This window comes from Crocodylus porosus, unplaced genomic scaffold, assembly GCF_001723895.1.
Source record: "Crocodylus porosus isolate Cpor-Errol unplaced genomic scaffold, CroPor_comp1, whole genome shotgun sequence".
NCBI classification, from domain to species: domain Eukaryota; kingdom Metazoa; phylum Chordata; order Crocodylia; family Crocodylidae; genus Crocodylus; species Crocodylus porosus.
Window position 1 is genome coordinate 2463594 of NW_017728915.1, and position 13472 is coordinate 2477065.

At 45.0% G+C, this 13472-nt stretch overlaps 1 protein-coding gene across 2 annotated transcripts in view; it reads right to left on the reverse strand.

Moving 5' to 3' along the window:
- The window catches only part of TSNAXIP1 (translin associated factor X interacting protein 1), a 67265-nt gene that overhangs the window by 42849 nt on the left and 10944 nt on the right, over positions 1-13472 (reverse strand). For both annotated transcript variants that reach the window (XM_019535529.1, XM_019535530.1), the window contains exon 2: positions 3453-3543. In XM_019535529.1, coding sequence (XP_019391074.1) covers positions 3453-3543 — 91 coding nt within the window. The remainder of the gene's footprint in view (positions 1-3452; positions 3544-13472) is intronic.

Consider the following 13472-nt stretch of genomic DNA (forward strand, 5'->3'; position numbering starts at 1 on the left):
TGGTGGGCGAGATTGGGGAGAGGCGATTCAGGTTGACGACATCAACTCGCTGAGATCACAGGGACGGACGGGCGGACAACTTCGAGCATCCGGGGGCACAGAGCATGAGACCAAATGTTCGAAACCAGGCGGGTACACAGTGCGTGAATGGGTATTCAAAGCGAGGCAGGCACATCCAGATTCCTGGAAGGGAAGTAGTATTGTACCGATTTTCAAGAAAGGTTTAAAAGATAAGCCAGAATCTTATTGACCTATAAGTTCGATAGATGTTTCAGCTAAATTTTTTGGGCACCATTTGTTATATCATCTCAAAGCATGGGTAAAAGGGGAAAAGCATATTATATGAACATCAGACTGGATTTAGGGATGGATTGATAACATATTTATTCTTCAATTTTTGAGACATAAGTATATGCAAATGCACAAATCAGCACTGTGTCTTGCATTTGTAGACTTGTCAACAGCTTTTGACAGTATAGAATAGGAGCAAACTTCGGGAGAAATTGATAAATTATGGGATTGACGCTTCCCTTTTGTACTTGTTGATAAAATATTATAAAGATACATGGGCTCAAGTTAGGTGGGGCTTGAAGGGTGAACTTACACAAAACATTCACATACGAAAAGGGGTTAGACAAGGATGTATTTTGTCCCCTTTGTTATATAATCTTTACTTGAATTACATTATTGGAAATATGCAGGATGTGCATTTCCATCCCCCAAAACCATTAGCAACAACGATTCCTATGTTAATATATGCAGATGACACTGTTATACTGTCAAGAACTCCTATTGGATTACAGAGAGCAATTACAACTTTTGAGTATCTTTGTGGACAAAATAACTTAAAGATAAATTATGATAAATCCAAAATAATGTATAGGGGATGTCGTTTGATGAAATATCCATGGAAAAGGGGGGAACCAAGCTTGAAGTTGTCAAAACCTATAGATATTTGGGTGTCTTATTCACAGCTTCTCCATCATGGAAACATCATATTCAGTCAGTTAAAACTAAGGCAGTCCAAATGGCTGTGGCTATAAAGAAATTTTATGAAACCACAGCAGGACAATCAGTCCAAGCTCCTATATCAGTATACAAAGCCAAATTTACCTCTCAGATCTTATACAGCGCTGAAGTATGGGGTTATGCCAGTAGTAATAATGTAAACATACCTCAGAACAAGTTTCTTAGTGCTCTTCTGGCTCTTCCTCCCTCAACTCCTGCATCTTTTCTGAGATTAGAGATGGGAATGGATTCTATTTTAACTAATATTATTATTAGAATGGCAGGATTTTGGTTTAAAATCCTGCCCCTTTTATCATCTTGCCTGCTTAAATTTTGCTACATAAAAGTTATTAATAATCCCCCTCCTCTTCGATCACCCTGGTTAGCTTTTCTTTCCCACACTTTTACACGTTGCCTGACAAAGTAGATTGATGAAGTGAAATTCATAGGCTCCTCTGTGAAAGGTTTTCAAATCAATCTACTGGATACAAAAAATCATGGACTAAATATAGACATTGGATATGACACATTATAACCAGCCTGACATCTGACTCCCCAGGTAAACCCTCCACTTTTTACCACCTATTCTCATCCCGCCCCCACAACCACTGACCACAGCTACATTCATTTCCCCTCTCCCCCACCTGTCTCTCACCTATTGACTGCCTCAATTTACATTTTGACTGACTGGCTTTCTTGCATACATACTGGCCTCTGGCTGCTTTGCTACTCCATCCAGGAAGAGCACAGACCATCTGCAGACACTTTCTCAGCCTTAAGAAGGGTATTAGTACCTGAAAGCTTGCAAAGAAGAATTTTTCCAACTATTTCAGTTGGTCTAATAAAAGATATCAGATTTAACCAAAAAACCTCGTCTGCCTATGTCCTTAGACCAACATGGCTACAACCTACACCCTTGAAGGTGTTAACAAGTATGTGGACAAGAGGGATCCAGCTTACATAATATATTTGGACTTTCAAAGAGCATTTGACATGGTCCTTTATCAAACGCTTTTTAAAGAACTGTCTTAACACAGGATTGGAGGGAAGGTTATTTTGTGGACTGAGAGCTGATTAAAAGATAGAAAGTAAAGGGTAGGGCTAAATTGTTACTTTTCAGGATGTGGGGAGTTCAAATTGGGGTCCTGCAGGGATCATTGCTGGGCCCTATTTTGTTCAATATTTTCATTAATGACCTGGAAATCAGGGTGCACAGTGAAATCTCTAAGTTTGCAGATATTACCAAATTATTCTGGGTAGTCAAGTCCCAAGCTGATAGAGAGGAGCTGCAGAAAGTACTCACCAAGCTAAGTGAGCAGGAGAAAAAAGGAAGATGAACTTTAATGTTGACAAGTGCAAGGTAATACACCCAGGGAAAAATAACCTCAACTACATGTACACAATTCAGGGGTCTGAAGTAGGTGTTACAATGCAAAGAAAGAGACCTTGGAGTCATAGTTTCATAGTTTCTAGGGTCGGAAGGGACCTGAGCAGATCATTTAGTCCGAGTCATTGTAGATAGTTCTCTAAAAACATAGCTCAATGTGCAGTGGCAACAAAAAATTCCAATTCAACACTGGGCATCATTAAGAAAGGAACTAAAAACAAAATGGAGGACATCATCGTGCCACTATACAAATCCATGGTACACCACATCTTGAAAACTGTGCGCAGTTCTAATCCCCACATCTTAAAAAGGATGTATTAGAATTAGAAGGGTACAGAGAAGGGCAACCAAAATGACCAGGAGTATGGAGTGGTTGCCATATCAGGAGAGATTAAAAAAGCTAGGACTCTTCCATTTGGAAAAGACAAGGTTTAGGGGGATATGATAGAGGTCCATAAAATCATGAAGGATGTGGATCAAATGAACTGGTAACTGTTATTCTGCAAGCCCAGAATACTAGAACTAGGGACCACCAAGTGAAATTAGGTGACAGGTTTAAGACTAACAAGAGAAAGTATTTTTATGGAACATGTGGTTAACAAAAAGGGACTGGATAAATTAATGAATGATGAATTTATGAATGGCTACTGAACAGAATGGCTGGAGAAGTTCCCTCTGGCATCTCTAAAACAATAATGGTGGATACCAGGAGGAGATTGAAAAGAGGATAGGTTACTCTAGAGATATCCGGTTCAATGGTCTCCCTATATAGTATCCATTCCTGGCACTGTTGGGAGAGAGAATACTGGACTAGATGGACCATTGGTCTGACCCAGTATGGCTCTTATGTTCTTATGTAAGTGCCAAGCCTTATATAGCTACATTGTGACATGCAAACAGCATTTCAGTGTGGCCCTTTGACCCATAAATTCTTGTTGCTTTGGAGGAAAACGCTGGCAGATTAATTTAATTTTATAAAGTTTAGCATAGCATTTGTGTTTCTGGCAAGCTGGCAATACATTGCAAGGATATGCAAAAGTATGAGCACTCCACTCACCAAAGTTTTCCATTTACTGGAATGGATGCGTTTCAGTCTGCTAGGCTGTGATTGGTAACTTGAACTTTTAGTTGGAGGTGGGAGAGATTCCCTGTGTAATGACAGTAAAAATATATATATTTATTTAAAAAAAGTGTAACATCTAAAAATTGTTTTGAATGAAATTTGGCTGAAAAAAAAGGAAATTCTACCACTAATTCTGTAATTCTAGGAACCCTAACACTACAGAAATTGCTGGCTTAGTGATCTGTCATAGTAGAATGGGGTGATTGATTACAATTATAAGACAGATTCCTGTGAGAAGATTGCTTACTTATCATGCCTGTAAAAGATTTTATCTTTCTTATGTCAAATCTCCCACTTACTGCTACTAGTGAGATTCAGCATTTACAATACTTTATTACTTCAAAGCTCCATATAAACATTCACTAATCCACTAATCCTCAACATCCAGATGAAGTATTCTAGTTTAGTGGTTCCCATCTTTTAGTCAGTAGTTGTGAAATACGATACTGTCAATTAGATCCACATCACTCGATAGAGAAGTTAAATGAACTCAAGTTCCATGTTGATGAAACACCTATATTCCAGAGCCTTTGGGCTGTAGCAGACTAGTAATTTAATTGAGCAGTTTCTATTTTCTGCCCTTTCACTTTTTGTCACCTCTCTTGATAGAGTTTTCTGAGTTAGACTTGTGAGCTGTGTCCACACAAGCATGGACATTTGTTTCCCCAGGGACAAGAAGCAGTGGCACACCTTGTGCCACTGTTACTTGTGAGCCATGCACCCTCTGGCATGTAGTAGGTTACCCTGGGTGGGGTAGGGAAGGCTGGGGCCAGCACTAGGCTAGCCCCAGCTACCTTATCTGGGGCCCTGGGAGTATCCTGGTGCTGCAGTAGTGGCAATCTTGTTGCCTGGAGCCTAGCCAGCAGACAGAGCATGGCTCCAGATGGCCAGGCTCCAGTTTTGGGTGGTGCGGGCTGCCCCGCTTTTTTTTTTGCGTGGGTGTTTTTGGCCCCGGGATCTCTGGCTGGATGCAGCTGTGGAGGTTATAACCTGGATAATGGTAACTGTAGATGAACTGTTTTTGTAATGGATGTAAATATGGCTCCATGCGTATCTTATAGGGAATTAGGGTTGACACCTACTTTTTTCTATGGTACCACATGCCGGACAATATACTGAATTTGCAGTGTTATTGTCACACCTTGGCACAATTTACCATGTCACCTGGTCCTCTAATCTGGAGGTCATCTTTGCAGGCTTCTTGCAATCTCAGAGTTCTCAGATCCAAACCTTGGCTACTTTTTGCTGATTCTTTCTGCCAAACATCTCTAAGAAAGCACCTTCCAACTCATGTGCGCAGCTAAAACTATGCTTTCCTATTTCACATCTCAGTTAGTACACATTATTTTCTCTGGCCTGACAAATGCACCTGTACCATTAAAGAAGTTTGCAAAGATCATTTTCCTCTTGTCACTTTGACTATGTCCTCTATCTTTGTATCCCTCCTCTGGCTCTCACTTCATTATCACAACAGACATCAGCTACTTGTCCTCACTTTCAAAGCCTCCAAAAGTATATCTCATCTTTCCAATCTTCACTTCATCCTTCAAAACTCTTCTTTTCCATGATGCTAAACCCTTGGCAATGGCTTGAAGTCATGACACAATGGCTTGAAGTCTGACACTTAGGGTGGTCATCATAGAGGACAGTGTGGTTTTCTGCTACTTTGTCCTCTATTGATATGAAACCGGATGCCTTTATGTCCTCTGTTTTTCTCTTCAAGAGAAAAATAGAGGACATAAAGGTGTCAGGTTTCATATCAAGAGGACAGAGAACAACTGGATTGTCCTCTGTGATGGCCACCCTACTGACACTATTGCCTATCATGCCAACAAATGTTATCTCATTGTTTCCTTATATTCCTCCCTCTGCCTCTTTATATAACCATTGTCTCTGTCTTTGAAGATAAGCCTTTTTGGGGCAGGGATCTTCTTATTGTTTTGTGTTTGTACAGAGCCTCTTCCTATGGGGTTCTGGTCCATGACCAGGGTTTCTATGCATTATGGCAATAAAAATAAATAATGATAAATTTCAGGGCAACAAGAGAACAAGGCTAGTTAACAAGGAAATAAGTAACATTTGTACATAATTTCCTGTCAGAGCTGAGCCTAATAGGTTTAGATAAAGAGAAATCTGGCTGGTTTTTAAGCTTTCAGGCTGGCTAAGCAAAGTGTGGGTGCCTTATAAAAAAGCTGCTGAGACTCTCCTGTGAGCCAGTTTAAGTGACAACTCAACATTTTAAAACATTTAAAACAATAGGATCCTACCAGGTAATCCTTGTTGTCCAGCTGACCCATGACTGTGGAACACCTTAAACTAGTATCAGTGCTTTCACCTGTCAGTTCTCATAGGGAAAAGCAGCTCTTCATTCTGGCAGAGGTTTCAGCAATTGACACTGGGGAGAGAGGTGCTGAACAAACGATTGATACTTTTGAGCGGTCAGGATGTAAGTGGTCTGTGCTGTTACATTCCTACCCTTACAACGGAAAGATCTACTGTAGCAGGTTGCTGTAGCTGCCTGCATGCTTGCAGGGGCTGCAGTCCAGCTGCAGGTGGTAAGCAACTGATTGCAGGCCTGCCTTGGAGGACTTGGTCAGATGAGGAAGATAACTGGCTGGCCAGAGGAAGTTAAAGCTCTTAGGGAAGAAAGCTGGGGGAACTTGCTGGGAGAGAACAGAAAAGAGAGATGGAGTGAGAGCTACTAGGCTACAACACTGACCCGGGGTACTCTCTTGGGGTCTTGAAAAAGACCTCATCAGAGAGAGGGAAGACTCTGAGGCTAAAGGCTGCAGCCCAGAGCCAGAGTGGTCCTCCTGGAGTCTGGGAAAAGACCACAGGTGAATGAGGGGGCTGTGAGACTAGAAACAACAGTGAGCCAGAGAACCCACTCAGGGTCTAGGTCAGTGGTTCCCAAACTGTGGATTGTGACCCCAAATGGGGGTCTCAACATCCATGGTTGGGGTCATGAGGTTTCTGCACCTACAGCAGGCTGGGGGGCTGCAATGGGGCTGGACCAGCTCCATACCAGAGCTGCCTCTGCAGTCCAGTGGGCGGATCCCAGCACAGAAAGGTGTGCCACACCATCATGGTTGCCAAGGTGAGGTGCAACAGCAAAGCAGAGTTGTGCCCCCTCTGCAGCTGGGTGGGCAGGAGGCACCTCAACTTGGTTGCCATGGCAACATGGTTCTCCCTCCCATGCCCGGTCCTGCCTGCCTGATGGGAGGTGGAGTCCCTGGGTGGGGGAAAGGAGGAGGGCAACAGGGCAGAGAGCCCTAAGCCTGTGACAGCCAGTCTGCATACTTTTCCCTGCCTTCCCTCCATGGGCTCTACTCTGGTTGTGCCACCCACAAGGGAGGGGACGGGGAGGAAGAGTAGAAATCTGGCACCACTTTCTGCTCAGGCCACAGCAGCTGCTGCCTCCTGCAGGTGACAGCTGGGGCTTAGGCACTGCTGGGGAACAGCAGGGGGTTGCGGGCCCTGGCTCTGGGGCATTGAGGAGGAGTGGGGGGCTGTGGTTTGGGAGTGAGGGGCCATGCTGAAGAAATGGCTTCATGCTGAGGAAAAGCTTGGGAAGCACTGCTCCAGGTGGTGAGTATGAATCTGGAAACTCACTCCAGAGAAAGAGAGAAAGCAGCACAGAGCCAGAGTAACCTTCTTGAGGTCTGGGAAAAGACCTAGGTCATGAGTTAATCCTGTACTGGCTATCTTTTTGACTGTTCACAGACTGATGGTTTGTATTTTTATGATGTGTGTTGTGGGGCAAGTGTTCCCAAAAAATATAAAAACTCAGTTATTTATACTGACAACCCACTACACCTACATTTTAAGCCAATTAGGTCAAATAAGTTTTATAAGTAAAGATACAAGCAGCCCAAGACATGCATGCAGAAACACTTTAAAAATCAAAAAGTCAAGTAAATAAACAACTTCAGATAACCTTTTTTTCTAATCTGTGGAAAGTTCCAAACAGAAAACAAGCCTGTGATATTCTGAACTCCTGAATTTATGGTAGAAGTAGTAAAGTACTATTAGCTAGTGGACATACAGTGTAGTTGCATGACGGTAGATTCCTCTTATGCCTCTGGCATAGCACAAGCTTTAAAACATAGCAATGTTCATCGTTAGAGATCTGTACTCATCAGATTATGGAACTGCAATTTTAGTTCATTTAAGCAAAATGGTTCTTAACTATCCAGAAACATGAAGTCATGCCATCACACTTGTGGCTAAATGTGTTAGGAGGGTGGCAATGGCAATGTGTTGAGCAACCTAAACACGATAGGCACATCTATATGAGACACTTATTGAAGAGTTGGCTAATCGGCTGTATAGCAAACATCTCGGTATCTACCTGTACAGCCCTATTAGGCCGCAGGAAACTAATAAACTCTACAGCAGGTTAGTATTTGTATATACAAGTACTATTCTGCTGAGGAAGGGTTGTTTGTTTGTTTTTGTCCAGAAGTGTACATGTGCCCCAGCCAACCCTGTTGGTGTCTACAAGAGTGCTTCAGTGCCTGCCAGGTCCACAATGAAGCGCACTTGTGTCACAGCCAGTCCCTCTGCAGCATTTTGAGTTGAGTGAGAGCAGCTCCAGGCTGGCAGGCTGACCTCCAAGGACCCTTGCCAGCCTGGGGCTCCTCTGACTCAGCTTAACATGCTGAAGTCCCAGGTGCACATGTAAATACAGTGCCCAGGAGCAATAAACTCCAGCATGATAGGAGTCAGAGTTTATTGCTTCACATTAATATGCACATGTAGACCCACCCAGACATCATGGAGACTTGGGTAGCTTTAGCAGCCTGGATAATGTGCTCAGGTTATTGCAGAACTAGTGTTAAGTTATTGGCAACCCAAACAGGTCAATAACACAACAGACAGGAAAACACTAATTGTTCAGAGGCATCACTGGCTATGTGCATGGAGTATATTTATTTTTGACAAAAGCAGGCTATGAGATGGACCATAGCTTGGTACGGCCCTGTACCCATGCTCTTGTACATAGTAGAATCTAAACACGGAGAACATAAAAATAGGCCTTGTGGGGAGTCCTTGGCTAACAAGTCCAGTCCCCTGCATTTACAAACAAACGCTTGCCAGAAGAATCCCTAAACCATCACTTAAGCTGTCACACATAACTACAAGGCACAATACCAAAACACAAAGGGCATCCGATAATACACCATAGGGTCAGAGGAGGGAAGATGAAAGCACTGCCAATCCTCTGCCACAACAATGATAGAGAAATTCCTGGTTGGTTGCTCAGAAGACCCTTGAAAAAGAACCATGCCCCATGCTGCAGAGGAAGGAAAACCCCCCACAGCCTGTGCCAATTTGACCTACGGGGAAAATTCTTGCCTGTCCCCAGACTTATTGATTAGTATGACCCTGACTGGAAGAACAAGACCTTATAGCCAGAAATCTGGGTTTTCTAGGTACTGGCAGGAACAAGTGTACTTGACTCAATACCCCCTATGCACACACACACATCCACACATCCACACACCTTTAGCTGTGGGTTAGTGGCCCACAGCTTCAGCAAGAAGAGGCAACATCATCAGTAGTAGCGTTCATGGACGGAAAAAATTCCTTCCTGGCCCCTGTAGGTGACCAGCAAAACCCCCAAAGCATGGAAATTCCATATACTTTCCACACTCCAAGAGAATTACCTTTATACTCCAACTTCGGGATTATAAATATATGATCTGACATATCACTTGTATGAATTGTTGACCCAGACCTCCCTGTCCTACTATAATGGATTCAGGTCCTTTACCACTCCCTCTCCTGACCATGCTTGGAAGACCATTCAAAAACTTCACTCTCATTGTTAGAAATCCTTTTCTAATTCCAAAATGTATTTGTCCATAGACAGCTCGTACAAATTTGATGTTGCATCAGAACTGTTTTTGAGCTTAAGAAGCGTCTTCTCTAATACTACTTGCAAAGTATATAAAGGGTAGTAAATAACCACAAATCTGCCAGGGGGAAAATGAAACAAAATGCTTAATAAAATGCAAGAAAACCACAAGAACAGATCACAACCAGGAGTTCAAGGGAAGAATCACTTACAGTGGGGCATTTGCAAAAGTGGCTGGTTATCTACTGTTTTTAATTGTCAGCATAACCAATGAATCGCTTCTAGGCTAGGCCTGTGCGAAGTGGCTAGTATTTGCTTCAGATTTGGCTGATTCGGCAGACAGTGATTCAATGTGGTGATTCGAATTGCTGTCCCAAATTGATTTGGCCAAATCACCCATGCCCATCCCCCGCCCCCTCTTCCAGCCCTGGCAATGGCTGCCCTGCCCACCCTAGTTCCTGGCACTTTGGAAAAAAAAAAAGCCCTGACTCACTGGGTGCTGTCGGGGGGGGGGCAATCCCCACAGCCCCAAGCTGCATGGGGGGGCTCTGTCACAAGTCCCCTGACCGCCCCTCCCACTGTCCTACCCCCCTGGTCCGCTGCCCCAGCTCCAGCCTTTTAAGAAAAAAAGGTGGGAGTTGATGGGGTCGGGGGAGCAGGCAGGGGGATGGGGCCTGGCAGGGGTCCTCTCATGGCCCCCTCCCTGCTCCTCCAGTCTCCCCTCCCGCACCCCCTACTTACCAGCTCCAAGTCTGGCTCCAGCTCCCTGCTGCAGTGGACAGGGACTGCCCGAATCATCGAAGCTCTCTGAATCTTTTCTGAATCGATTCAGAGAGCTTTGAATCAATTCAGACCTTTTAATTGGTCCCCGATTTGATTTGGATTTGGAGATTCAGCCACCAAATCAGGCCAAATCTTCCCCAAATCAAATCAGCACCCAAAGCTTTGCACAGCCCTATTCTTGGCTAAGTACAGACAGCCAAAAAGTCCAAGGCTGAATTGATTTAGTCTTTGCAGGTTAGTTTAAGATGAAGGGATTAAACTGAGAAACAAGTAGACCGACATTCACTTTTGATTCAGGAAATGTAGCCACATGCCTTCAGAAGCTCAGGCTAAAAGCCAGGGGGCACTAAAGCATGGCTCTGGCATGAAGACAGCATGGGCTGTGTGTTTGCTTTTTCTTCCTGCTACCCCCAAAGTCTCTGAGATTTGCAGTACACAGTCACAGAAGCAAGACTCTGCAGGGTTGCTCATCACTTCCTCTTCCTGCCTCCATGTGCTTCTGGGATTTGTAGTCTACAGTTGCAGCCAGCAGTAACTTTCAGTAAGTTTAGCAGGGCAGAGCAGCTCTGTACTTGGGGGAAATGGGGTGTAATAGGGCAGGGGGGGTTAACTCCCTCCCTGGCCCCAGATGGGGTTTGCCTGGGGGTGCAGTCCCTGCCTTTCTTCTTCCCCCTCCCCCCACAATCCTTCTCTGCTGGATAGTGGTCCACCCATAGAGATTTTTCGGGCCAATACCGATGGCTAATTTTTAACGAGCCATATCACCTGATACCAATCCAATTGTCAATATGCAGACTGGCAGCTTGGAGAGCAGTGTCAGACTGGTATGTCTATTGTAGTGGAAGTGGGGAGGGAAAGGGAGTGGTGGGGAGACAGACTGAGGCCCCTGCACTGAGGAAGGGAGTGGGGCTGGGGCAGGTGCTGCCCAGCTGGGGCAGGGTATGGGATGCAGCCGTGGCTCATCCAAAGGGTGTGGGAAAGTTGGGGCGTGGCACCTACTACTGGTGTCCCATCCCATGCAAAGATCTAGGATCACACCCCAGGACATCATAGGTGGGGTGTGCTCCTAGATCTTTGCATGGGATTAGGACAGGCTGCTCCTGCAGGCTGTGGTGGCACTTAGCTTTTCCCAGTGGGAGGCTCTGTCAGGCTTCTCTCAGAGCAGGTGGCAGTGGCAGTGGGAAGTGGGTTACGGGAGGCTATGGGGAATTCTGGGATGGCTTCAGTCACCTATTCCAAGTGCAGCCCAGCTCAGCTTCCCACTGGGTAGCAGTCGACATAGTCTTTCTGAACTTTTGGAAGGCCTTCGACACTGTCTCTCACCCCGTTCTCATTAAAAAACTGGGGGATTGTCGTGTTGACACCCACACAGTCAAATGGTTCGCCAACTGACTGGAGGGCTGCACCCAGAGAGTGGTGGTGGATGGGTCATTTTCAACCTGGAGGGATGTGGGCAGTGGAGTCCCCCAGGGCTCGGTCCACGGGCCCGCATTGTTCAACATCTTCATCAGTGACTTGGACGAGGAGGTAAAAAGCACCCTGTTCAAATTCACAGCTGACACTAAGATGTGGGGGGATGTGGGCATGCTAAACAGGAGGAATAGACTGCAGTCGGACCTAGACAGGTTACAGGGGTGGGCGGATGAGAACAGGATGGGCTTCAACACTGACAAGTGCAAAGTGATGCACCTGGGGAGGAAGAACCAGCAGCATACCTACAGGCTGGGGAATTCCCTTCTTGTCAGTGCCCCAGCCCCACTCCCTTCCTCAGTGCAGGGGCCTCAGTCTGTCTCCCCACCACTCCCTTTCCCTCCCCACTTGGGCAGGTCCCAACTCACCAAAACTTCTTGACTGTGTAGGTGTCAACACCACAGTCCCCTAGTTTTTTAATGAGAATGGGGTGAGAAACAGTGTCAAAGGCCTTCCTAAAGTCCAGAAAGACTAAGTCCACTGCTACCCCTGCATCTAAGGATTTTGTGACCTGGTCATAGAAGGCCACCAGGTTGGTCTGACAGGACCCACCTCTAATGAACCCATGGTGGTTGCCCCTCATGGACATGCGCCCCTCGTGGACATGTCCCAGGATAATTCTCTCAAAAAGCTTACCCAGGATCAAGGTAAAACTAACTGGCCTATAGTTTCCTGTGTCCTCCTTCCTCCCTTTTTTGAAGATGGGAACCACGCTGGTCCTCTTCCAGTCTGGCACACCAGAGCACCACAAGTGCTCGTAAAGCCATGCCAGAGGTCCCACAATGACCTCAGCTAATTCCCTCAGCACTCTGGGGCGGAGATTGTCAGGACCAGCTGATTTAAATACATCCAGTCCCTCCAGAAGTTCCCTGACTAGATCCTCACTGACCCTTGGCCTGGGTGCTCCTCCCCTTTCAAAGCTACATGACTCTAGTAACAGCTTTATAAACACCTTGCAACTGTAAATGTACAGTTAAATAGTACACAAATAGCTCATTAATCAATTGACACCTCCTCCTTTGACCCTGGAGATTAATTCATATCTCATTATTACCTTATTTACATAATATGGTCCCTGGGGCAAAATACAAAAAATCAGGTCACTTTATGATTGCAACATGTCTTTGCTGTGACATTTAGTAGATGTATATGGGCTAACCTGTGAGTTTGTGGAAACACAAAAGTCGTCCATAACTGCCATTTAAAAATCCACACTATTCAAAACAAGAATTGGTTCAGCCAAGCTCCCATCCTAGATATAGTTACACGTGGAACTTTAATTGAAAGAAATGTACTTACACTGATAAAATCTAGAAAAAAAGACCGTGCTCAAAAGGCCATCACTGCATCTGTAACATTGAAATGGCAGCTGATTATTACTGTACCCCCATGGATCTGCTCCTGGATCTGCTTTATATACTAACCTTGCAGCTTTCAGATGCAAGCACATGTCATTAGTTATGGACAATATGGAGGTGCATTTACCAGCTGGTAGTGCACTGGGATAGAATTGTCTATGTACGTGTGATGAAGTATTTTAGCCCTTAGGATGGCTACTTATCACTGTAAGCATAGGTGGGGACATTCTGAAAGACCTTGTAATGTGTAGACCAGGGGTGGACAATTATTTGGGCTGGAAAGCCACTTAAGAAGTTTTGGTGAGTTGGGAGCTGGAGTGCTGACTCAGCCCACTGCAGGGGTGCGGTGCGGTTTCATAGATTTCATAGATTTCATAGACATTAGGGCTGGAAGGGATCTCGGGAGATCATCGAGTCCAGCCCCCTGCCCAAAGGGCAGGAAGTCAGCTGGGGTCATAGGATCCCAGCAAGATAAGCATCCAA